The sequence below is a fragment of the Ambystoma mexicanum genome, chromosome 4p (genome assembly GCF_040938575.1).
Source record: "Ambystoma mexicanum isolate Mex_15411 chromosome 4p, UKY_AmexF1_1, whole genome shotgun sequence".
In the NCBI taxonomy this organism is placed as follows: domain Eukaryota; kingdom Metazoa; phylum Chordata; class Amphibia; order Caudata; family Ambystomatidae; genus Ambystoma; species Ambystoma mexicanum.
The window spans coordinates 1151280026-1151306503 of record NC_090927.1 but is presented as its reverse complement, the minus strand read 5'-3'; the positions used below and the strand labels follow the sequence as shown (position 1 = coordinate 1151306503).

The following is a 26478-nucleotide window of genomic DNA, read 5'->3' as shown; positions in this document are numbered from 1 at the left end:
CCATGCGAACCCCAGACAAGGTTTCTAAATTGAAAAAGCTCCCGGGATGACTGGTCACCCTAGGGTTCACGTGCCTTTATTGCAGGTGGTCACATGCTGTATCCAGGACAGGGGTTATAGTGTAAAAAAGAGTGGAACTATGTTCCCCTGAACGCCCCCAACCTGCCACCCTCAACTCCCCCCCTCACGCCCCACCATATTCAAACCCCATGCCTGGGTCATGCCTTTCCACCACCTCACAAAGTTGTGTTTTACAACAGTTATATCAAGACTGAAGAAAACACAGTGGAAGAAAATAAATGCTTTTAATTACCACAATTTCCGTCATTGTCCCCCACAGTCAAATTTACAACAAGGACAACTAGGTCCAGGCCTAGGGCAGCAGATTGCCAAACACGCTGCATTTTATTTTCAAATTTACTGGTTATCATCCTTCCCAAACTGCTCTTTAATATGCAAAACAGCCAAAACCCCATTGGTTTTATTGGTGCACTTCACATTATCTTTGAAGTTCTTATTAATCAATACACACATACACTGTTTTCAGCAATCAATTTTATATTCAAATACATGACATGCATTTTTTAAACTGTCGCAAAAATATAGGGGTTTCCCTTCAGTAAAGTAAAGGTTAAAAATGATGCATAATTTTACAATGTTAAACACATGCCTATGCTTTAGTCGAGCACAGGGTTCCCACAGGTGACACTAAAATGATGTTCAGTAGCAAGCACCAGTTTCCCTCCCCGGACAAATATTTCAGAGGTCTGTGGTCGCCCAAAAGGTGCAAGTATGGAATGGATCCTAGAGAAGTTAAAATGGTGAAGAGGAAATCTGAATGCGCAAGTGCATCAAGAAACCTGTGAAAAGATACCCATAGCCATAGGAGGATGAGAAGAAAAATGGTGTGCTAAAGGTACACACTCGTTCACAGCTGTAAAGGTGTTCCAAAAAGATATCCATTCAGCCATCTTTACAGAAGCTGCTCAGTGCTAAGCAGGCAAATGTCCTCCCTGCTGGGTTTATCATGCCTCTCTGATGACATTCTGCTGCACGCTCAGTACTACCAGGAGAACCAACTGCACAGTATGTCCCACAATGCATAGCTGTGATGCCTATAAGTAATCTTAACATTAATTATATTTTAAATGCAAGTTAGGAATGTTACTGTAAAACAGCACTTAAAATGACAGCAGGGCATCTATATATATACCCACACATCTCAAAATGTTCCTACGTATTGTACAGTCCAACCAACTCTGTGGAGTTAACAGACATTTTAAATTACCTGAAACGCAAGCTGGCAAGATTCATTACCTAAACCACTCCCACAAAGGTGATATTGTGCTGGAACGCCCGATCCAATGCTCAGTTTTCTCTTGCAGTGTTGGGTATTTTGAACAATTGCACAACTAGCAATGATGTCAACAGTATGTACCATTTCATTTGTTATGAAATGCACCTGTACTTTGCAGCTATGAGGAATGCTGTTGCTTCCCACCCATAAATGTTCACGGTCTCTCAGAGGTTAAACATTTCACTTGTGGTTTTGCAATATTGTAATGGCGTTCCAGCCCAAGAGATTGGAGGCACATCGGCTGCAGCAGGTAATTTGCCTTATTTCAATTTTGGTCCCTGCTAACACCATAGCTTTAACCATGAGAAGGGGTTTGAGTTCTTTTTATTCACCATTTTTATAAGATGTACCTGTACCAACTTGTAATTTTTTTCATATGTAAACTTTACCATTTGACAAAACCGGATGTAGAAATGTAGTTATGTTGCATTAATATTACAGACTAGTCTAGGTGCTTCGCATAGAGTGACATCAGGCAATATGTGAGAGAAACCAGATATTGGCATTGAAAACAAAATTCTACGTCCCAACCTTCTCTCGCTTGTGTCCAGTTATCAAACACCTTATGTTCTTATCACGTCCCCTAAAATAATGTTTTCAGACTTAACCAAAAGTAGACAATTAGCCGTAACAATTACCTGTAGTGCACTCAACTGCAGAACACACTGCCTTCTCCAAATCCTGGGCAGCAGAGATCTGAAAACACTCTCTCAACTAACATAACATAGAAGATGACGGGCATGAATTAATAGAGAGGAAGCAATAACTTTCTAATTCATGCAACCATAAAAACGTCTTTATAATGTTATGGAGCTAACATGGGGGACAAAATGGGGGTGAAGGGGTGTAGTTTTGGACTGCGCAGACAGAGTTTGTTGAAAGGGAGGAATCTGGTGAAGGTGCAGAGTCTGGCAGAGGTGGAGTAAAGTTAAGGGGTAGGGGAGCATATGCACTTATTTGGGCAAAGGGCAGCAGAAAGCCTAAATACGCCACTGCCCACAGCGTGCAGCTTTATGTACCCTCCCCTTTCTAATCACCCACTATTTGCACCTTTTAAGGGACATGCCTGGGTCTATAGTCACACCTCCCGTGGCATTACCTGTACAGATAGCTGAGTCTGCATCAATTTTGTACTTAAATGCAGAAGACAAACGCATTCCATGCAGGGTTTTGTGACACTCGGGAATTGGTGTTATGTCCGACGCAATATATGAAAATAAATAAAGGTTTTCCATTGTCAGTGAAATTGCTCAGTTAGATGGGGCACAGCAGGGTTATAAGCATGGCCCAGGTTCGAATCCCCAGTAAGGGAGAGGTAGAGTAAAAAAAGCAAACATGCCCTTGCCTGCCATCCTGGAACAGTGCTGGGTTACATAAAGTAAGGGAACGATGATGTAGCTCTCTGAAAACTAGGGGAGCTTCATACCCTTTAGTTGCCACCCAGGGCTGGTCTTAGGGCAACGCCCCCTGGGGGACGGCCCAGGGTGCCAATAGCCCCCCGCCACGCCAGCTTAGGGGGAGTCTCTCAAGGTCTCCCCGAGTTGGCGTAGTGGGAGAAGGTGCGGCAGGCGCCCTATTGAATTGAAATACACTCCTTAATAACAATAGGGCGCTGATGCTCTCGCGTCAGCACCTATTGACAAATGTGGCACGCCCCATTCGCCCCTGACCAGTGGCATGCGGGGTGAGGATGGGTGCCACCAAATCTTTGTTTTGCTGCCGGGCACGCTACACCAGCTAATGTCGACCCTGTTACCACCCACTTCTAGCTCTGATCCAGGAACACAGTTTATCATGAGCCAGTATATGCAGGAGTGACCGCGCTTGCAGAATCCAGCGAGTCCACTTGGGGGGTACGAGCTAATAACACATCTAAAATACCTTTCTTCCCAATAGACAATGGGCTTTTTCAAAGTACGTAAAAGCAGAGTGTGCGTCCCAAGCGTGATGTTACTGAAGAAGCAATAAAGGTAAAATAAATCTGCGCATGTCTTCTCCAGATCAGCACGCTTCATGGTAGTGTTGCACCGCCATTCCCTTGCATAAATAAATAACTAAGCCTCCTTTCCTTTGTCTTGATGAGTGGTATGCTTTACAATAAAAAGGACAGCTCTGGGGAGGAAAATTCCAAGAGCTGATGTTACTCCTATTTCAATCACCAGTCATTAAATTCTGTAGGGCCACATGGACGTGTAATACTGGACTGGGCAGCATGCATCCAAACACAAGACTTCCTGGAAACCAACCGTATCCTAGGCTCACAACAATCAGGCTTCAGGCCTGGACATGGCACAGAATCACCATTACAAGACCTAAAAAACCAACTTGACAACCTTAGAGATGAGGGGATACTGGCACACCTCTGCTCCTTGACCTATCAGCTGCTTTTGATTTAGGCAACCACAATATACTACGTCATCACCCCTCAGCAGCCGCCAACCACTCCCAAGAAGCGACCCCCTGGGTGGCCTGCTTTCTGGAAGGAAGGTCAATGAAAGTCTTCTCAGATATTGCCAGTGCCCCCTGCCCACTGCTCCCAAACCCTGTGGGGTCCCTCAAGGCTCCTGTGTCTCTCCTACCCTATACAACATTTTTACCAGTTCCCCATTCGACCTCCTGGACTCCATCGGCATCTTGTACACAAATGATGCCGACGACACCCAAATCCTTCTGTCCCTGGCTGGCATCTATGACAATGGGGGTAATTACGACCCAGGCGTTAACCATGGCGCTATTAGCGCCATGGTTGACGCCGGTATTTTAACGATTGCGCCATGGTGGATGGCGGAATTACCGCCCCATTCCAAGGTTGGCGGGGCGGTAATTCCCCATTCACCATTGGCCCTTCCCCATTCCCATTTTTGCCCCCATAGGGCACAATGGGAATGGGGAAGGTGGTAATTACGGTACCACAAATTGCGGTACCGTAAATACCTCCAAGGTCCCTTTGCGGGTCCAATCCTTAACGGCTGGTAAAAAACAGCCGTTAAGGTCGGGACCCGCAGAGGAGCCTCGTAATTAGGCGGTAAGGGGTTAACGGCACCGCCACCTTTTACAGCGCTGTTAACCCCTTACCGCATGGGTCGTAATGAGGCCCAACGACTCCTTCACCATCAACAAAATCTACTCAACAATTCAGGTGTGGATGGCCACAAACCACATATGCCTCAATGATGACAAGACAAAGATCCTACTGGTTGGATCACCAGCAACACAGAAGAAGCTTAACACGAAATTGGCCTCCTTCACCATAGACGGACATCTGATCCGTGTCTCTACCTCAGTAAAAACGCTCTGGTTCCATTTGAATGCCACTCTCTCCCTCACACGACAAGTGAATTTGGTTGCCTCCTCATCGGCCTATACAACCAAGCTGAGCAATGCTCCCAGACAATTCTTGACACCCCCCAGCTGCCTCACCATTGCCAGCGCTGTAATAGGGGCCAGATTAGACTATTGTAATGCCCTCTTTGCAGGCACCTCCCAACAAAACATAAAAAACATGCAGATAATCCAAAACAATGCCCTGCGCTGCACACTCAACATCTCCAAAAGACAACATATCTCAGCTGCCAGACGGGAAGCCCACTGGCTCCCTATTTGTGAACGGTTCCAATTCAAGACACTCTCGATCACTCACAAATGCTTATTGGATACCGTGCCAGTATACCATGCTCAAAAATTGTTAGAGTCAAATCAGACAGACCAACCAGATCACTGTACGCACAGCACCTCGCAATTCAGAAATTCAGTCGAGTCAAAGGAGGTGGTTCCAGTTTCCCTACGATAGCAGCCAAGCATTGGAACGCCCCCTTCATGCCCTACAAGCAGAGAAATCATACTGGGCCTTCCGAAAAGCCCTAAAATCTTTGCTGTTCTCCTAAAACTATGGACACCATGAGGCAGAACCCTTGATTGTCTCAGCAAGTAACATTGTGAATCTTCCTACATGTCTGTAATACTTTCTCCCCCACCCCACTTTTTTATGTGAAGTCATTCTGTGAGCAACTGGTCCTGAAACAGCGCCTTGGTGCCCTCAAGCTTTGGCACTTTACAAATGTAAAAATAAATAAATAAGTGACTTCTAATGTTAATTTAATGAATAAGGGACTAGTACCAATAAACTTACCATATTCTATGTTTTATTGATGCTAAACAGTTTGGGGAGTTGAACTGTGCATGCCCATCGTTGCCTTTGTACAGCTGAAGACAGTTGTTTCTGTGCTGCTTGTCAGGCTGCTGCTCAAATCAGAATGTTTGGAATGAGGTCTATGCCAGAGATTGGAGACTTTGTTGAAAGCAATCTTACTGGCTATGACGAAGCCTGTAAAGGAATGAATGTGCTAATTGAACTTTCATGCTCAGTAATTAATTTAGTTTATGAGCCCATAACACCTAATAGAGTCTGAGGGGAACCACATGTATTACTCAGGCCTTAACACCAGGTCCTGCCGCCGTCACCGGCTGATTAAGCACTTGGCTGTCGGTATTCTTGCAATTAAACACCCCCGGGGTACTAATAACATGTTTAAAAGGAGATAGAATAAGCATGCAGGTTGTGACAGGGATGACTGGCATGGAACTAAAAGGGCCACTGCGTAGAACCCTTCTTACATTTTCATGGCCGGTGGAGGCACAGATGGCTTGGCTGTGGCGGAAGCAGAGATCCAAAGGGGCAGTGGAGGACTCGAAGTACATCTGCTGAGAAAGCCAAAAATCTGCGGTATGGGAGGGATGAAGGACATGTGATGTGCAGGAAAATCTAAGTGGGTGAGTGGGTGCATGGAGCACTCACCTCATGTCGAAAGCAGGCATGGATCATTAGCTTCATCCAACGAACCAAGCAAACTGATTGGTCTGCGCACCCACATTTAGTGCTAATATTGCCTTTGAGACAAAGGGAGGAGTTATTATCGTCAGATAAATACTTGCCGCCCCAAGTCATGGCCCGATGTGAAGATGATGCCTATAACAGGTGATAATGACCTCTCCGAGGTCAATAAGGCTATTTGCACACAGTGCTAATAACAATATTGGTTATGGAGTTGTGATCAGGGACATCATTTTACCAAAATGCCTGGGGTAGCGGAAGTGACATCACATGACACTTGACCTCTGATGACATCGCAGGAAGTGATGTCATTTGGCCTGACCCAAGTGACATCACAGGAAGTGATGGCACACAACCTTCAGATGCATCTAACACCCTTGTTTCCAGGCGCTCTCATTTCAGTCAGATTTTAAGAACCGAGGCACAGAGGGAGGCGTGATTTGTCCTCTACCACTACGATAGAAGAAACCTATTGTCCGGGTGTAAGCTGAGGCCATCTGTCTCTGTGTGCATTTACCTTTCAGTTATGTGACAAGCAACCATATGCTGTCCCCCACAGTCCAGACCCAATGCATCTACGATTTTCAGAGCTGTATGTGCGAGGTGTGTTATTCAAAGACCCCTCCAGGAATGGCCCATGAATGCAGATTCCACAAAGCCCTTTCAGTAGGGAGGGGTGGGTCACTCCATGGCTCTCTCACTTCTGAGACTCCATGTCCAGTGCTAATTTTCTTAAACAGTGTTGCACCAAAGCAGGGTCCGGGTCGAGTTTGCGGCCCCTCTCAATCATTCACATCACACTTGAATGTGTTCAAGGTAAGCAGAGCCCAATCAGTGGTGTAGCACAATATTTGGGGTCCTTTCACGCCCCCACCAAGATCCTTAACAAAGCACAGGGCACGCCATGTCCCAGGCTGGCCCGGACCACCACGTGGGTGCAATGTCCATGAAGATTATGCTGCTGCAGGGGCATGCACTACTCCAAGTGAAAGAAGTAAATATGTTTTTTAATCAAAGCTTAAATGTTTCAACTAATGTAGAAAGAAGGAGGCGGTGCCTGGTGCCCAAATATAGCAGCCACCAGTGGTGGTTGGTGAGTTGTTTTATCGGAGGGTGTAAATATTTGCTACAAGTATGTGGGGGCCACAAACTAACGAAAACGGGTGTGGAGGGATCTGGGGATTCTTCCCTCTCGCATGAGAAAATGTTTTGAATAATGGGTTAAAATGGTGCATTGCATGGCACGCTTTCTGTGAAAATTTGAATAAAATGCCAGACACTTTGCAATTGGTTTTGTAGGGTGTAGGGTAACTCATAAAAAAATGTACAATTGATGCAAGTCACCAAAAGTGAACAAGCACATTTCCCAATGCATTGTCATGCCGGTCCCTTCAATATATGCCAGTATAACAAACATTTTCATGCTGGCTGTGCCCATTCATTTCCATGCTGGCTCCACCAACATATGCTAGTATTCCCATATAAGAACATACTCATGTTTGCTTTGAGATATTTTTTATAGTATCATTTCTGGCACTAGGCACAAAGCTGACTCTGCCAATATATGCCAGTACTCCTATGTAAGAAAATACTCCTGTTGGTTTGGCCATTAAAAGTGACATGTCACAATAAGAAAATATGCCCAAACTGATTCCAATGTAAGCCAGTCTAGACCCATAAAACCACTTATCATCCTTGCTTCATCATGGATGCTCAGTTAAGAAAAAGACATGCTACAGTAAGAAATATACAGGCAGCTACACCAAAACATCAGTCTAGCAAGGGAATACTACTTATCCTGCTTGCTTTATTAAAGACACCAAGTAATAAATGTCATGCCACAGTAAGCAATGGCTAGACTGGCTGTATCAAAATGCCAGTCTAGTCGGGTAATGGCAGACATGAACTTGGCTTTGCCCGAAAATACCAGTAAAACATGCAAAAGTCAATAAAGGATGTGTCAATAATGCTCTAGTGATCCCCATCCTCCACACACACACACACACACACACACACACGGACCTGCATTCAACCACACAGGCCTGCACCCACCCACCCAGAACATTCACACACACAATCACATTCATACCCATTCACCCACCAGTCACTCACTCATATCCCTTCTCTCACATGCACTCACATTGGCACCCACCCCAAACATTTACACACACACAAAAACATTCCTACTCACTCATCCATCATTCACTCACCCATAAACCTCTCATGTCCACTTGCACTGCATTCTCCACACAGGAACGCACCTACCCACCCAGAACATTCAAACACATACTATCACATTCCTACTCATTCACCCACCACTCACTGACGCATACACCTTCTCATTCACATTCATAGTCATTAACCACCAGTCACTCACTCATAAACCCTTTCTTAATCCACTCTCACTGCATTATCCACAGGCACACACCGACCCACACAGACCATTAAAAAGCACACTATGTAATTTCCACTCTTAGACCCACCAGTCACTCACCCATACACCTTCTCTTACATCCAATGTCAGTGCATTCTACACACAGGTACACACCCACCAAGAAAATTCAAATTCACACAATGTCACATTTCTTCTCATTCACCCACCACTCACTGACCCATAGTACATACATACATCTGACACGTACTTCACACATGCAAAATAAACACCACAATTCCTTTTCAAAGCCTTCTTACCTGTTCTTCCAGCTTCGATCGGTCACTCCAGGCCACCCTCGGCTCCTTCGTGCTGCTCACACACAGGAACCAGGAAGCTAGGAGTGCTTCCAGGTTCCTGTATATGAGCTGCTAGGAAGCTGGAGGAGAAGGGCTTGGAGCTGAATGTGCCATGTGACGCGTGCCACATGTCACGGTCAGCTCCAACCCCTACTGAGCACTTCCTTCTCGCGCTGCAAGTTCCCAGCCCAGCCGGGAAGACTGGGATGGGGCACCAAACACTGAAGGGGCCCCTGCTAGCACCAAACACTCAAGGGGCCCCTGCTACTCCAGTGCGCAGGAGCTTCCATTTAAAAAAATATTACTTTTTTTACTACAGGTGTAGCAAGGGAGACTGTAGGGGTAGCAAGGGAGATCACGGCTGCGCCCCCTAGCGACCTCCAAATTACCTCCCTGGTTGTGATGTTGAAGTCAAAAATGCTAATTTCTGTGAATAAAACAAATCAACAAAGCTTGTTAGCAAATTAAATGTGGTTTTATTGTATAGTATGTAAATAACAAGTTTGTCTTCATAAGGTAAGCATTTTAGTTTTCGATCTTCGTTGGACTGAAACAGCTATACTATTAGCATGCAGTTGTGTGTAATGTAAAAATAAACAGTTACTCGATATCTAATTGTAATAATGATTCCATATTTTAGCTTTCACTTTGGTATGTTTATTTGGATGTTTCCTGTCACACTTAAGTTGCAGTGAAAAAAAAGATACTAGCCGGGGGGAAGGGCAGGGGTGCCTTATTTAAAGAAATCTTGCTGGGGAATTGCATGGCTGTTCGTGAATGCAGATAAATGTGTTCTGCTGTTTCACTGCTTCTGAAATCAGGCGCCGTTAAATTGTAAGTCCCCATTCGCATAGAGTCCCGTAGTGAATTCACAGGCAGCTGCCACCCACTCTTCATTTAAAGACGCCACTGCTCTGGCTGGCGTTGACGTTCGCAGCTGCTACTCCTCCCGCTGTCTACTCGTTTTCCTACTCACACATTGTGCGGCCCAATGAGGGTGTCAAGAGGAGTTTCTAACCCTTCTCCCTCACTCTACCCCTCATCCGCCATTAGGGATCCAGTAGGACCTTGTGGAAGAACAAGGAGTGAGAACAGCTGAAGGCAAGCACTGTTCCGCACCAGATGATACCCGGGCAGTGCCAGGGGTACCCGGGGAGTTGCCTGCATTCCCAGCTAGTTCCCTTGGTGAGCCCTACATTGTGCTAATGGATAAGCAGTGCAAAAATCACCTTATTGTTACACTTTTGATTAAATAAAGGCATTCCTGGTATTCCTCATTTTCTCTTATTTCATGGTATTAATGCCTTAGCATGCTGCCATTTTGGCAGGCAGAACATGGATTAGCGGACCCCGTTTTGGCCGCACATCTACTTTTCAAAACCAAAATAAAATAGGTTGTGTGTGCGAAGCAAGGCTGCCAACCCTTGGGGACCTACGGGCGACCAGCCACAGTAAACGAGGTGTGAGATTGGAACATGTTCCTCGAACGCGCCCCAGAAAAGGCTTCTTTCCAGGCCAGGCATGTCTAATTAAACAACTTGACGAGCAAGACAGAACCATTTGCACTGAATGAGACTGACAGGGCGGCGGGAGAAGGGGCATGGCGAGATGCACGTGACAAGCTCTACACAATGCAATAAAGCACGTGGCAAAGGCTCTTTGTGCGCTTTCATTAACCAGGCGATCAAGTCAGAGGCGCACAACGTCCCGCAGTGGAATGTATAAAACATTGCACTACAAAGACACCCAGGAATGCGATCCAGAAAACACACTGCTTTCTGTGCATAGCAGGCAAATAGACATGTGGGAGAAATACTGCCTTCCTGTGTGCTCCGCTGGGTATAAATGAGCACAGAGACAGGCAGAGGTGAATAGGCAGGGCCCTCATGGTGGCACAACCAGACATTGGCAAACATGCCAGTGGGATGTGGCCGACACACTGGGCTTGAAGCCATGTCCTCCTGGGACTGTGAAGAGTTCACTTTGAATATCCTAGTCTCTCAGTCTCTCAGATTTGGATAGTTCTTCATAAACCTGAGCAGGATTTTGAGCCTTAGGCTATTTCTTTGGGCATCTTTCCTTCTTTCAATCAGCGAAGGTTTACGGGGGAGCTTCATCTTTAATCATGTCTAGAATTAAATGTTTTCTTGAAGGGTGTAGCTAGGTCTGGAAAAGATCTGGGGCTACGCTAATGACGGGACTGTCGGGACTCTGGGCTAGCTAGCTTTTGGTTGTATCCTCTGAGGTTCTATCTGGGGCTACAACCAAAGTACCCTGGGCTTTGGCACTCCCAGAACTCCCCCCACCCCCTAGCGACGCCTCTGTAACATGTTACCGAGTGTGGAACAAAGGGCACCATACGTGCAAGAGACTGGATTGACCTTTGTGATTGACAGGTTAAATATGGCCCTAGAAATGGGCCGTGTCCGTGGACTTTCTGCTGTTTGATTGCAAAATAACTCTCCAGTACCTACAGGGGTTTTACGGGGGGAAGGGGCAAAGGGGTATGGCTGTATTGTGGATTACAACCGTCCTAATCTCCCAAACTGAAATGGCTAACAGTGAAGTTTCTAAGGTTTTATTTTGGATTATTTAACTGGCAGTAGTACCTAGATACACGTTCTAATTTACAAAGGAAAATATTGATGCCCTGGCATTTCTCATTGCTAATTTGGAATTATCTTAAAATGTCTACTATTTTTACTCTATAATGTCAAATGGAATTCAGGCGTCTGCAAGTCACTGCGTTGCTATGCATCATGGAACCTAACAGTAACACAAATAACAGGCTGCCACCATGGTTTTCTTTCTATGAAGAGCAGACACAGTCCATATCCCTAAACCGCCAGAGCCCAGGTGCACCCCTTTAGCCAGGGAGAGCCGGGCACTACTTGAGGCAGGAACAAAGGCTCGTCCTGATCACGAGAGCCCCTCACATTTAAGGGTGCCAGGCCTGTAGCATATGCTGGAAGATTTAGGTGCACAGCATTGAAAGAAGCAAAAATAAGGCCTTGTGCCAGGCCTGGGGGCAGCAAATACAGTGCCACTTTGCTGTGTGGATGAAGCTGCAGTAGAAGCGGGTAGGGATTGGGGCTGTACCTTGGCAATATGTGCCCCAGTTCCTGCAAGTCATCTTGTACCCTTATGCCCCACGCTTGCTGTCCAGTCCATAGTCGCAGAGGTGAGTGGGTGAACAAAAAATAATAAAGTGTTATTGAGTGTGTGTTGAAATAGGGCAGGGTGGGAAGTCTGGAGGTCTAGATTGTTCTTTTGTTCCTGAGGGTGAGTGTGGGTTTAGGTGGCAGCTGGAGAGATGGGTATCTGGAGTGTTCCTGGGGGTGTGTTGGGTAATGGTGGGGTTAGGAAATATGCATATTTGTGGTTTTTCTGGGTCTATGTGGCATAGGAGGGGGTAGAAGAGCTGGGTATGTGCGGCGTTCTTGAGGGTGTGTTGGGTTAGGGTAGAAATGGGCAATTGTGGTGCTCTTGGAGGTGTGTTAGGGTAGAGTCGGGGTAGGAAGGTTGGGTGTTTTTGGAGTTACTACAGGTTTGTTGGGCTAGGTTATGGGTAGAAGATGGAAGAGAGGGGTGTTTGAGTTGTTCTTGAGTGTGTTGTGTTAGAGTGGAATGGAGAAAATGGAAGTTGGGTGGTTTGAGGGTGTTTTGGATTATGGTTGGCATAGAAGAAATTGCTTGTGCATTTTTTCCATGTTTACTGTCCAGAACATGTTTCATTCATGTTACCCCTCTGTCTGATTGAAGGTAAAAGTGTGAGGCATCAGCACAGAATTCCAATGCCGCATTGTCCTTCTGCGGTAATAACCACACACAGCATTTTCTGCATGCACTGCCTGCTTTTTCTCGTGCAGCGTAAAAATATGTACACACAGTTTACCATATTTTATTTGACCATTGTCATACTCAAAATAAAGGCCACAGTATTTGCTAGCACCTTTCAGCGTTGTTCTGTCCTTTCACCTGTCCCTCCCTTGAGCAAATGCTGTAGTCTCACTGGCTGTTTGTTTCATTCTGAGAGGGTGGGCAGTCACCTGCCATGACCTAAAATGGCAGCTGATGTCTCCACCTTGGTAAATTGTGTTAGGAACGAGGAATATTATACATGGACAGAGGCCACAAACATCATCACAAACATGAAAGCACCATTTTAGCAGTGCACAGCAGCATAACCCATTTCCCACCAATACTTGAAAAGGACAAACTCGGGACTTGTAACCCACTTTATTGCAAAAAAATACATTAGAGTGTTCACATTTAGAGAGTAACCAACATTACACCACCTGGGCAATGTCCCACTCCCAGCCTGTGCTGGTGAGATTTACTACACTAGACTTAACATACAGAAGAAGACCACAACCATCGTTTTATAAGGCAGGTCACCTGCCACATACCTGAGGCATCAGTGATTCCAAACCATCTTTCAACACTTCAAGTGTGAAATTTAGCATGAGTAATACAGAAGGCCCCAATACGGGATTGGCTGTATGTTTTACCATCTCTGCATCTCATTTTGGCAGTGAATCTGCCTAAGAACAAGGTGCAGTAACTTGGGTTAATCCTCATCCAAGAAGTACATAGTACTCCATTGGGGATTTGGAGCTAGTAGTTCAGGTGGTAATTAAACCTGCAGTAAATACTCAATGGGCCTCATTACGAGCATGCCGGTCCGGTAACAACGTTGCCGGTAAGCCTACCGGCATTGTTGTTACTGGACCGGCACACTCCGAGTCTGCGGGCGGCTGCTCGGCGGTCTGACCCGGCAGTTGGGACGGCAGCAGCCCGCAGACTTTCCGGGACTCACTAGCACCGTTATTAACGGTACCGGTGCTTCTGTCATCCCCATTCCCATTGAGTCCTATTGGACTCAATGGGAATGGGGATTTACATTTTTCCGGTGCCGGACTTCCAGGAACACTGGGGTCGTAATCCCCCAGTGTTTCCGTGGAGCCAGGCTCCAGAAAAAATCACAACTCCAGCGGCAGCCTGACGGTTTTACCGGCACGGCTACCGCTGGAGTTGTAATGAGGCCAAATGTCTTGGTGGTAATGTGGAGGAAAAACCTTCAGTCTTGTTCTGGAGTTTTTTGATCAACATTGCCGCAGAAAATTGGAATTCGGTAAAAGTGATAATTCTGTTAACGCCACATTTATTCCCACACCTCTGACTGAGAGTGAGGCCCATAATCCTGTTCGCCTTTATATAAGCAAGAGTAAACTACATCCTTAACACACTCAAGGGTCTGCAACGTCGGGCTCTCCAGATGTTTTTGGATGCAACTCCCATCCACCCTCGTCAGCACTGGCCATGCTGAGTGATAATCGGAGTCATAGTCCAAAATATCTGGCGCGCCGGCAGGTTGCAGCTTCAACAGGAGGCCGTGCAGCGTTCATGTCTATAAGTGCTGCCCTTTGGTGAGGTCTAAGTGCTGGGAATCACGCTACAGTACGATTTCAGTATTTCCGCAGAGAAGACATGGCGTTAAGTACTGCAAGTGCTTCTTTGTGTGGTGGATATTTTCTCCTGATTATATGCAACCTAACTGGATTGAAAATCGAAATACTTGAAGACAATTAGAAGTGTGGAATCATGGGGGGGGGCGGCACTAATTTTGGCGACGGTGTAGAGAAATATGGTAAAAACGTGAGAGTTGCCTATTGATTTGGCACTTCTAGGGTCTCCTGGGTGGTTAAAAGGGAACACCTTTCGTTCCTCTCTCATAATCAAACAAGGAGAGGGAGGGGATTGCTGCTGCAGACCCAGAGACCCGACACCGCAGTGAGGAAGAGCAGATCTTTGGGAAACTTATGGAAATATCCAAAATATGCAGAAATAAAACAGGGGCAGATCTGAAAAAGCTCCCCAGCCTAGACTGGGTCTGCTTTCCCTGGCCTGTAGCCCCTCAGTACACATCCTGCTAACTGTACCCTTACTAGTCTATCCGTGTGTTGTACAGCGCTCCGTTGCTTTCCAGTAAGGTTTGAAGTATGTAAAACTAAATGCATACATATTTTTGCAAACCTTCTCCTTAGCAGTACATGGAGAGTCTTGAGATGGGACCCATGGCAAGAGCTCCGAGTCTTGGTGTCTTCATGGGGATAAACTCTAAATGCCAGGCATCTCTGTCCTGGGCATCGGTAACTGGCAACTGCTTCCTGATCCACCCTTAGTGACACTAACACACCTTGAGGGGGCGGATGTCCTGCATTTGGATGATGGGAAAAGGATGCTCGTGGAGAAAGGCAGAAGCACGACTTAACAGGGCCTGTACCGCACGCGCCTCTTTCAGGGCTCGGGCCACCGGATCCCCCCTCCTCTTTGATCTGCCTGCTGGCGAGCTGCCTGGCTACATGGCCTTCGCTCGGCTCAGAGGAAAGAGCCACCCACGTAAGAGCCCGTTCCCCGGGGATGCAGAGTCTCGAGTCAATACAGTCCCAAGGCGGTGGAAGCTAATAGCTTGAACCAACAGCTGAGGCCGGCCAAGCAGTCCACCTCTAGATAGATCAGCTGACAGTTCCTTAATCAGGCCAAGGCTACTGGTACAGGGCCATCACCCCGGGGGGAGTGAACCCAATCAGTGCCCTTACTTCCCTCCCTATTATTTGCCCTGTGTAGGGATGCATGGTGCTGCACACGTTTCACTGCCCATATTTGTTGAGTTTAGACTCTCGTGTAAGAGGCTCCCCCCAAAGAAGGCTGAGCAGGCCAGTCCCACACTGGGGAGACCACTTGAGGTCTTCCCTGCTTCTCTCCCTGGGGCTGTGCCTAGAAAGCCTGCTGGATACTCTCTTTGCTCCTGCTCTAATGCACCCTCACTTTGAACCTCCATCCCCCCAATAATGCAGAGTTACTGAGGGCCTCCCATAGACTGTGGCTTTTCATACATAACTTGAATTGTCCCAATGGCTTTCTTTTTACTTCCTCTGCAAATAAAACCACCACTCTCGATGATTCTGGTTGCCTGTGTTAGCCGCAGCAGTGCAGCTATACTCATTCCCTCCAATACTCCCATGTAAACATTAGGTTTAAGACACCCCCCAACTCCTAACAGTATCAAACGTAGTTGGTGTATTTCATGGGCACCGAAATCCCAAGCAGGAGCGCATATGCCACATACTACATATGTTCCTCTTGCCAAGAGAGTCAGCCAGCCTCTTCCGACGGTCTGCGCTGCTTTTCATTAGAATACCTCCTCCTCACTGTGGTTAATTGAATGAAAGCATTCTAGACAATGGGCCTCATTATAAGCTTGCCGGTCCGGTAACAACTGTACCGGTAAGCTTGCTGGTACCGTTGTTACCGGACCAGCAAACTACAAGGTCTGCTCGCGGGCGCCTTTTCGCCTGACCTGGCGGGCGGACTGGCACCCGCGAGCAGACCATGTTGGATGCACCGGCACCATTCACGAATGGTGCCGGTGCATCCGACCTCCCCATTCCCATTGAGTCCAATAGGACTCGAAATGGGGAGTAAAATTTTCCGGCGACCGGGAATGGGCAATTACCTGGTCCGCTGGGGCTGTAATGCCCCAGTAATTGCCCATTCCCGGGCACTGAGTCATAATGAGGCCCAATGTGTTTTAATGCATTTGAGTGTTGATGGAGCCTCCAATTTTGAAGCATTACATTGCACAGTCAATGACATTGTTTTTTTTCTTCTTCTGATGTACGAATGACAGCAGTACGAAAGGAACCTCAAAGACAATGGGCCTCATTCCGAGATTGGAGGTAGCCATGGCGCTATTTGCGCCATGGCTGCCTCCAATACCGGGTCCGGCACCGGTCTCATTCAATGGGGACTTACCGGTCCATTCCGACCCTGGAGGGACCGGTAAGTCCCCATTGAACAATCCATTCCCCATTCCCATTGAGCCCATATAGGGCGGAGGGCGCTAATAACGGGCTTGAGAATGGCAAGCCCATTATTAGCGCCCTGGTCCCTTAGCGGGACCCGTAGAGGACATGTGGTCCGACCACACGTCCCTTTCGGTTCCCACTAAGGGACCTCGGAATTGGGCGGTAGGGGATTACCAGCACCGGTCTCCTTACCGGTGCCGGTAATCCCTTACCGCCAAACTCATAATGACCCCCAATGTCGCCCTGCACTCTTATTCGTTTTGGCTCATAGTTGGTGCTTTAGCTCCATATAGTGAAGATACAATATTGGTATTGAGTGCATAGAGAACAACATGGCATTCAGGAAGTGGAAAAAGGCTGCAGGTGTCCTTAGGTTGCATAGATTATGCTTTAACGCCACCAAGTAAGGCTACATCGTTTTGGCTTTGGCCGAGGCTAAATAGCTTTAGCCCCGTCAATTGCTGTTGGTCCCCTCAGTCAGACGTTGGACCAGCCTGCCCATCTCAAGTCTGAATCCCGCCGCAAGGATGGCTCAGCTTCTCATTCTTGGAATGTCGATAAATTGTGTACTATTAAATTGGGTAATAATAATGCCTGTTGTGACAGCGCTTTGAATCATTAGGAATCCGGCATTAAGCGATATGTCGGGACACAAATTATTAATACCCGGGATGAGCAAATTAGTCACTGGTAGGTTGTACCAAAAAAGATGTTGTCATTATCTATAGACCAAAAAGAATACATTTTTACTAGCTCATTGGAATATTATAATTGGCTACTTGTAACACACTTGATACCCAGAGGTTTCTAAGCCCAGTCCCGGGGATTGAACCTGTGTTACTCCACATCATCTTGCTTCCAAGGCAATCCTCCCAAGACAAATAGTTATGAGTAGGCCATGTTATGGAGCTCTGTCCCTGGGCCTAGCGAGCGCAACGCTGCGGATAAAGAATGACAGACACAGTATTCTTCACTTCACAAGGCCTGGCTCTGCTCTGGCCAAAAGAGCGCAAAGTCGGCCCTTTTATTCTTCCATGCACGTGATGACCTCACACTTCATCACGCTATTCACGTGAAACAACACTCCTCCCTCTCACCTCAGAATGCCAGCCCTGCCTGCCCTGGACTGCTTGCACCACTGACCCACTTCATGGCACCTTTAACCGCACCACCTATGACCCACCCCCTCATCTACACTGCCCCAACCTGCCCAACACCATCCTCAGGAAAAGAGCCACAGTAGCCTTCTCCAGGGCTAGCCACCCCCCCATATATCCACTCACCTAACCAGACATTACGTCACTACCCCTCTGAGGTCCTACAGACTGGTAGCACAACATCACACTGCCATGACTTACCATGACTTTCCTCCCATGAGCCTGGCACACCAGAACAGTAGGCTCAGCTTCAGAACCAGCCGCACCCCAGCCACATCACGCCCTCAAACTAGTCAGATCAGAAACAGTCATCTGGGTGAACATCCCTATCCCGCTAGGACCCTGAGACCCCACAGGAACGTCTCTCCCAAACCAAACGGCCCACACAACACCACCTGGCCTAGACACGAGGTACATCCCACCAAGCATCCTAAAGTTCTCCGGTCACAGCCCTGTAAGCTCTCCAAAATCCCCAACCCAATACGGGAAGGCCCTCTTAGGTCCCAGAAAGTAAACGCATAGACTCTCTTGAACCTTGGCACAAACACACCCTTGGCACTCAACAAGATAGACGCACACACCTAGCTGCTAACATGGGCCCCGATCAATGCCAGATCCATTCCCGCACATGCCCTTGACATAAATTAACTCATCAGCAGCCATAGCCTAGATTTCGTGGCCGTCTTGGAAACTTGGCTGCACCCTTCCGCCGGCCTGACTTTGTCACTTGCCATCCCTTCTGGCTATGCCATATACATGACTGACAGACCATCTGCTAGAGGCAGTGGGGTGGCATTAATTGGCAAAGAATCCATCCCTATTATTCACACCACAATACCTATGGCGGGCAACTGTGACCTCCTCTCGGCCAAGATGTCTCTGTCACACACTGACACCATGACCATCTTTCTTGTCTACCTGGCCCTATTCTTGCATTCGAAGAGGACCTGACTCATGCTGTGGGAGCTAACATTAAGCCCACCTCCAGAACTATTCTCGTAGGGGACTTCAACTTGTGTCTTAACGACCTGTCAGACTTGCATGCATCGACAATAGCCAACTCGCTCAGTGCCTTTAGCTTCCGACACTGTGTCCAGAATCCCACCCACACAAAATGTCACACACTAGACTAGGAACCCAACTCCAACTGCACTTCACAAAAGTCTTAAAACCTTCCAAATGCAAAGGCGACATTTGCCCTGCACCCGTCAGAAAGGACTGTGCAGACTAACTGATCCCTTTCATCACTAAATTCATTAATGCCTCATTTTCTTCAGGCCTAGTGCCGGCCAACAAGAAGCATGGGTACTCCCCCTGGTCAAAACGCCATATCTCGATCCAGCAGTCCCCAACAATCACTGGCCCATCACCACTGTCCCGTTCCTCTTACAGAATCTGGACAGAGCTGCATATATACAGATCCAACCATTTCTGGAAACCCACCACATCCTAGGAGTACGACAATCTAGATTCTGGCCAGGCCAGGGTAGGGAATCTGCCCTACTTGACCGAAAAAACAGGTGGATGAGATCAGAGATCAGGGCACCACTGCCCTCCTCCTGCTTTTGGACCTCTCAGCTGCATTAAATCTGGTCGATCACCAGATCGACTGCCAGCACATGACCACTGCAGCATGCTTCTCGCCGGAAGGCACTGCTTGGGTGGTCTCCTTCCTTGAAGACAGATCTATGAGAGTGTTTGCTGAGAACCACAGTGCCCCCATCTGCCCCTATACCTTGCAGAGTCCCCCAACGCTCTTGTGTGACCCCCATGCTCTGCAACATAGTCACAAGACCCCTTTTTGATCTACTCGATTCCATTGGCATATCCTACACTAACTACGCGGATGACTCCCAAGTCCTCCTATTCCTCTCTGGCACCTACCTTGAAGACACTGATGCTCTAAACAATGTCTACTCCATAATGCAGGCATCGATGACCACTCACCACCTGTCTTAATGATGAAAAGAAAGAGCTCCACCTGGTGGGGCTACAAGTCACAATCAAGAACCTTGATGCCCAATACTCCTCCTTCCTCATTGACGGCATCCAAATCACTGTGTCACCTTTAGTGGAAACCCTTGGCGTCTATCTTGACTCTACTCTCTCCCTCACACGACAAGAGAATTCTATTGCTTCGTCTGCAGCACATACTACTAAGCTGATTAACGCTGCCAGGCCCTTTCTCTCCCAGGCCAGCTGTCTCACTATTGCCCGGGCCATCATAGGCTCAAGGTTGGATTACTGCAACGCCCTGTTTGCTGGCACCTCTTGCAAGAACATTGCAGTTACAGGTGATACAAAAAAATGCTGGCCGAGCTGCACTGACTATCCCAAAACGCGAACTTATCTCTGCTGCCAGGAAAAATATCCCTTGGCTCCCAATCAGAGAGTGCATCATCTTTACATTTCTATCTATTTGGCATGGATGTCTATCCAACAATGACCCACCCAATCTCACCCAGAAAATCATGCGGGATCAGTCGAGCAGACCGCTCAGAGCAGCTCACGGCAATAAACTACTGCAACCCAAATTCAAATGCTCCAAAACGGGTGGTGCCAGCTTCCCCACCTTCAGGGCAAAACAATGGAACTCTCCCCCCTGTCCTTGAGCGTGGAGAAATCCTACGGAGTATTCAGGAGATCACTAAAAACCTTGCTTTTTGCCTAACTACACTGATGGGATGCATTAACTTGACCTGAACACTGTAACATTGCACCCTCGACCCTACAATCTCTATTTTCCGTATGTGTAACTGGTCGTAACAGGGTCTTGATGCCCCCAAGCTTAGTGCGCTTTATAAATGAATAAATAAATAAATAAATATCTTAGCGAGGTCAATCTGCTCACGTTATGCAGTAGACCGATTCGGCCGCCTGCAATGCTTTATTGAGTCTTTAAGGTGCACACCTACCCCTGTAGCATCAATACTAAAATGATGAATGTACCTCTGGCCAAGTGATTGACCTGCCGATGACCCCCGCTTCTTGCCTTGTGTCATGTTGTGATGCCGTTGCTCTCTGCTCTTCTCTTTCTCGCCAGGGAACAGCCTGGTAACGTTGCTCTGCCACCTCTTCAATGCCCACGGCCTTATCCACCATTTCCAGTTGGATATGGTAAAGTTGCACAGGTTTTTCGGTAAGTGCCATTTTTTTCCACTTTTCTGCTTGACGTACATTTTCCTTTGTTCCTCTATCATCATAGGATCTTAAGCTCTCTACTTAGGACTGTGACTATTTGTGGCAATGGTTGTGTCTTGAGGCCAGGGTGCACACACAGTGCTGGTAGCAGGACAGCAACTCGGCAATGCACCCAGGCACCACATAACATACATTTCACAATTGTGAGTTCCATCAACGCCTTGCCAAGGACATTGGGCCTCATTACGACCCAGGCGGTAGAGGGTTAACGGCCGCTGGTAGAGCTGCCGGCGCCGTTAACCCTCTACCGCCTCATTACGAGGTCTGCTCGCGGGACCCGCTGAGGATTTCTGGTAAAACCAGGCGTCCTTAGCGGGGCTAGCAGGCCAGGATGCTAACAACGGGCCCATTGTTAGCATCCTCCCCATTCCCATTGAGTCCTATGGGGGCTCAAATGGGAATGGGGGATGTATCCGGGTCCGGGTCCCGAGAATGGGAATTACCAGGCCCGCCAAAGTCGTCATGGCCCGGTAATTCCCTATTTCAGGAACCCGGACCTGGTACCCGGTATGGGGGAGCCATGCCGCTAAAAGCGGCATGGCTACCTCCATACTCATAATGAAGACCTTTGTTTTATGATGGCTTCAGGTGCATGTATGTCATGTCATTCAGGAGAAAAATACATATCTGTGAGGTGTGTATCTGCGGGTTCCAGGAGAGCGATATTAGTTTGTCATTGCAGCTTCTTAAGTGACCTGCTTTCAGGCTACGATTATAGCATGGCAATTTAGACCGTCTGATTATTCCCAAACTAAATCATTCCAACAGCACCAGCTTTGGCTAAGGAAGAGCTGCTTCAGAAACGGCTTATCCCCAACAAGGTGCCTCATTGCCACACAAGCAAGGGTCATTGGAATTGTGGCACTTCCCCATTGGCTAATTTCCTGGCAATATGAGCCGATATGTCTGGGGAAAATCCATATAAGCCGGCAATGGGCAATGCAGCAAACCTTTGCCATTCCCCCAGTCTCTATGGGCTGACAGCATGGCTGTCAGCACAGCGCTCCTTCTTATCACAGGGCCGCTGAGCTGACAGCCATGCCGCCAGCACCGCATGGCTCTCAGCGTTGGGCTACCATGATGACAGCCATGCTGTCATTGGCGCAAGGCTCCTAGCGCGGCACTCCCTCTCTTTATTGGAGCTGCCAGCACTGCATGTCTCTAAATGTGGTGCTGCCTTTCATTACCGGAGCACCGCGCTGACAGTCATGCGGCCATAGCTCTCAGCGCAGTGCTCCCTCTCTTCACAGAGTCAATGCAGCTCTTCTCCTTGCCAGGGCCCCACCTAACAGACGCAGCCGGGGCACCTCAATCACCCCACCCCCTCCCCCCACTCCTTACCTGCTTAGGGTGGAGGGTCTCAGTCTCCCTTGGCAGAACCACTCTCCTCCTCGCCTGGGTTCCACCTGGAAGACGTGGCCTAGGCACGTGAAATCAGTCGCCCCATCTCCACCACTATTACCTTGTTAGGGTAGGGGCGGCTGTCCACCCCCATTACTGCCTGAAAGCTTAGCCAGGCTACACATGAAAAACGTGGCCTGACTTATTCTAAGCCTTGCCGCCTCTCTCCCTCCTCGTTCTTGGTTGCTGGGGACTGCCAATTTCTCAGCAACTGCACAAGACAGACCTACTTTTTGAATAAATACCCCCTCAAAGCACACAATAGCTTGAGAGACCCTGCCCTCGGGCCGTACCAGTGCATGGCCCACGCGCCAGCTCTATAAAGCTTAATTAAGGTGCAGGGAGTTCCCACATCTTCCCAATCGGCCCCACCCCTAGTAATTTCCCAAACATGTTTTCAGTGCTTGCAAACACGCTACAAACTGCCCCCAGCATCCACATAAATTACTATTGCGCGACTGCTTCCGGGCTCTATGTACAGCACTCCCCCCCCCCCCTGTCAAAGCGAGGCTCATATGCTCTATAAATGCCATGGTCTGCCAAGGCGAGTGTGAAGGAAAGGCTGCCCCGGGGCCTCGTGGCCATCTGAAAAGTCACATTGGAAAGCAGGCAGTGGGATTGACCCGCAAAGAGGTCACTTTGAGCCACAGACTGTTCACCTTCCTGAGTGAGTGTGATGCCATGGCTCCTCTGGGTTCAAGGGAACCTCCGTCTGCAGAGACACTGTTTTCAAGCACCACCACAGCGCCCCCTGGGGCTCTTAGGGGCAGCTGCGTCTGTTGAAATGGTAATGTCGGGACTGGCGGGACTCGGGGCTAGCTATAGCCTTTTGGTTGTAGCCCCTGAGCTTCTATCCGGGGCTAAACCCAAAAGACACAGGGCTACAGCCCCCTCCCCCACCCCCAGCAACATCTCTGCCAATGTAATAACTTGGTGATAAAGACTTCAAGGGTGGTATGAATCCGCCTGCAAGAACCAGTCAGCCTGCAGTAAGGGCTTCAGCAACATGAGGGCTGTTACCGAGCTCCCCGGAGGGTCGCTAGCCGGCCTGGATCAACGCTGAGCTCCAAACCAGGGTGCTGAGGGCTGGGGAAAATGGGATGTGTGCATTGCGTGACCCATGTTTCCATCCAATAACTATGAGATGGTCGCCCTGAAAATGCCAGACAGCTCCGCTCCTCCATGTTCATGCAAGTCCTGAAAGAGCAAATGGCGGGAGCAGAGGGAGCGTCCAAAGCAAGGATGCATGGGTGGCGGCGTGAAAGCCAAGTGCAGGCGTTTCACTTGTGGACAGAAGAGAAAGGACTAGGATGTGGGAGACAGAAGGAAAGCAGGGAGAGGCCACAAGCAGCCAAGTTCACAGGAGGCTACACCATTAGGTAACCGAGAATCCCTATTGGCCGGGTCGGCCTGGGGCACCAATCAAAAAGTGGCCCCCAGTTGCAAATGGCAATCCATTCCTTTTGTGACAGACTGTTTGAGTAGTACCCAAGGGGGGGGGAGTTTGGATGAAATGTGATGATAATTGTGCATTTTAAAGAATAGTTATTCAGTAATAATGGTCAAAACAACTAGCCGCATGGTGAAGTAACTCATCAAACTGGCCTTCACTGGCCAAAAAAGTGGCCCACTTTGGCCCCAAAAAATGGCCAACACTAGCATTTTGCGTGGGCTTTTCCCTATTGCCCTATAGGCCAGTCCGAGCCTGCCTATTGGTTGCGCACATAGTCCTAGGTCTCCATGGTAGCTAGAAGAGCTCCACTAGAAAGAGTTATTGTAAACATTGAAGGAGTATACCTGGTGCCACCGCCAAAAGCTTAAATCGCCATTAGCACCTGCAAAAAAGCACCTGCATGTGCTAAAACAAATAACAAAAAAAAGTACCTTCGATCCTGCGATGCTGCTTCTGAGAGAGGTAGTCCATTTTCAGTGTTGATTACGATGACATAATCTACACTGAATGCAGAATCTCTCTCCTTAAAGTGGCCCGTCACAAGAACGAAAGGGTGCTTTTCTTCTTTTTTAACATTCAGTTGAGCGCTTAGCAACTACATGTGCTGGTGCCAAAGGCAGCGTTGGGGGAAGGGGGAATAAGTGAGCCATAGGCGGGCGGGCAGACACGGCACGCAGCATTTGGGAAGATTGAAATATGTGCGTATGCCAGGGGATACAGCCCGTGTTCTGAGATTCTTGATTGGCTAGTGCCCTGCCCTGGATACTAAGGGACGTTTTACTCCAATAAAAAGCTAGACTAATCCAATTAAATCTCCCGGCCCACCATGGTCATAAGTGCACTTCGGAGCGGAGGTTGAATGCTAGAGCTGGGCTTATATCCACCCAGCTCCCTCCCCCCTCAGCATAGCAAACCAGTGTCGGCTGCCTTGCGTCTGACAAGCTAATGTCAACTCCCTTCTCCCCCCACCATAACTCCATTCGGCAAATATGAGCGGGCAGCTTCACTTTTCTGACCTTTGCCCCTGCTCACCCACTCACTCAATCGAAGGTGAACCCCAGATATTCTTTTGGGCCACTTCTGACTGAGATACGCTGCAGAAGGGCTGTGCACGGGGCACGAGTGGCTCCCACAGGATGTTGACATGACCTCTCCCTTTTCCCATGCCCTTCCGGCTCGCCTTCTGGATCACGTCAACACTCGGAAGCATCTTGCGTGCATCCGATGTGATACAAACGACCAAATAAATGAAAAGGATATTTCACCAACTTTTCCAGAGCTCTTCAATTCTCACACTGAGCAGCTAAATCACAGTGAGTGATCATGTTTTTAAAGTGTTTGAATGTCTTAACCGCTTGGGGCGGAGGCGAGTCAATTTCTCGAATAACTGTATTTCTTACAGCACAACGCCATCATAAATCAATTTGATCCCAAAAAATGTAGTTGTTTCTTTGTAGTGTTCCCCAGTAAGCTAACAAGGCAGAGCTCCGCTTCAGTCAGTGGTCTAGGGAGTGCTCTTGGACAAGCGCAAAGCGCTGTCTCAAATTGTCACCTGAAATGTAGTGATATGCTGCAGATCTTCCAATCCTGACACTGGCATTTCACACAAAGGTGTTGGAATTCTATTCGCGTTCTGGAACTTGATGAAGGTCTTACCCGAATACTCACAGTAGAGCTGATTGGCCTGCAGGATTGAAGGAGGATGCTACAGCTAGAGGTATTTCTGGAGAGCACCAGAGACACCGGAACATTCTTGCAGAAAGGAGCTAGGAGATAGAAGCTGGAGAAAACATTCTTTGATATTGTCTATTCATTTGTTTGTATCGCTCTGTAGTTGATCCCCCTCAGACACAGTCATCACGCATTTGTCTTAAGGGAAATGACAACCTTTTCTCTGCAGCAAATATATAGTGACTGGAGTACAGAGTCAACCCAATGAGTAAAACTTGCCTATTTGTGCCCGATATAAGGTAATTCTCTGACACACCTAACTGGGAAAACAGATTGATGTCTAGACACAGAAGAGCCGTATTGTTATGTATCCACACATTTTGCAACTTTCTGGGCGGCGACATCTCCAAAGTAGCTCCATTACTCCCTGGGCTTAAAGATGCTGGATGCATTGTAGTTGTTCTGAGATCAATTCGGGTTTGAGAGCTATTTCAATGTTAGGTTGTGCCCAATGCAAGGTCCCTCATGTCTAAAGGGCCTGGAACTGGGAAATGAATGAGTGATGGAAAGGCCGTGCGGCATTGGCTCCTTGATGCATGTAATATGATTGCTGGCTGCCTTGGGGAGATGAACTACTGTCACCTGATGCACCCGGGCAAGGTTATACTAAAGTCGAGCATTCATGAGTTCTGTGTTTGCCTTGGTAATGTGTTTTTCATAAGCTCAAGATTTTGGGAAATGTGGGCAGTAGAGTTGAAACCCTACAGAGTCCTCGGAATAGAATCGGGAAATTGACACCTAGATGT

The 26478-nt window shown here is 47.9% G+C and overlaps 1 protein-coding gene across 5 annotated transcripts in view; it reads left to right on the top strand.

Moving 5' to 3' along the window:
- The window catches only part of PDE7B (phosphodiesterase 7B), a 1355672-nt gene that overhangs the window by 1224936 nt on the left and 104258 nt on the right, over window positions 1–26478 (top strand). For all 5 annotated transcript variants that reach the window (XM_069606749.1, XM_069606752.1, XM_069606748.1 and 2 more), the window contains one exon: window positions 20990–21085. In XM_069606749.1, coding sequence (XP_069462850.1) covers window positions 20990–21085 — 96 coding nt within the window. The remainder of the gene's footprint in view (window positions 1–20989; window positions 21086–26478) is intronic.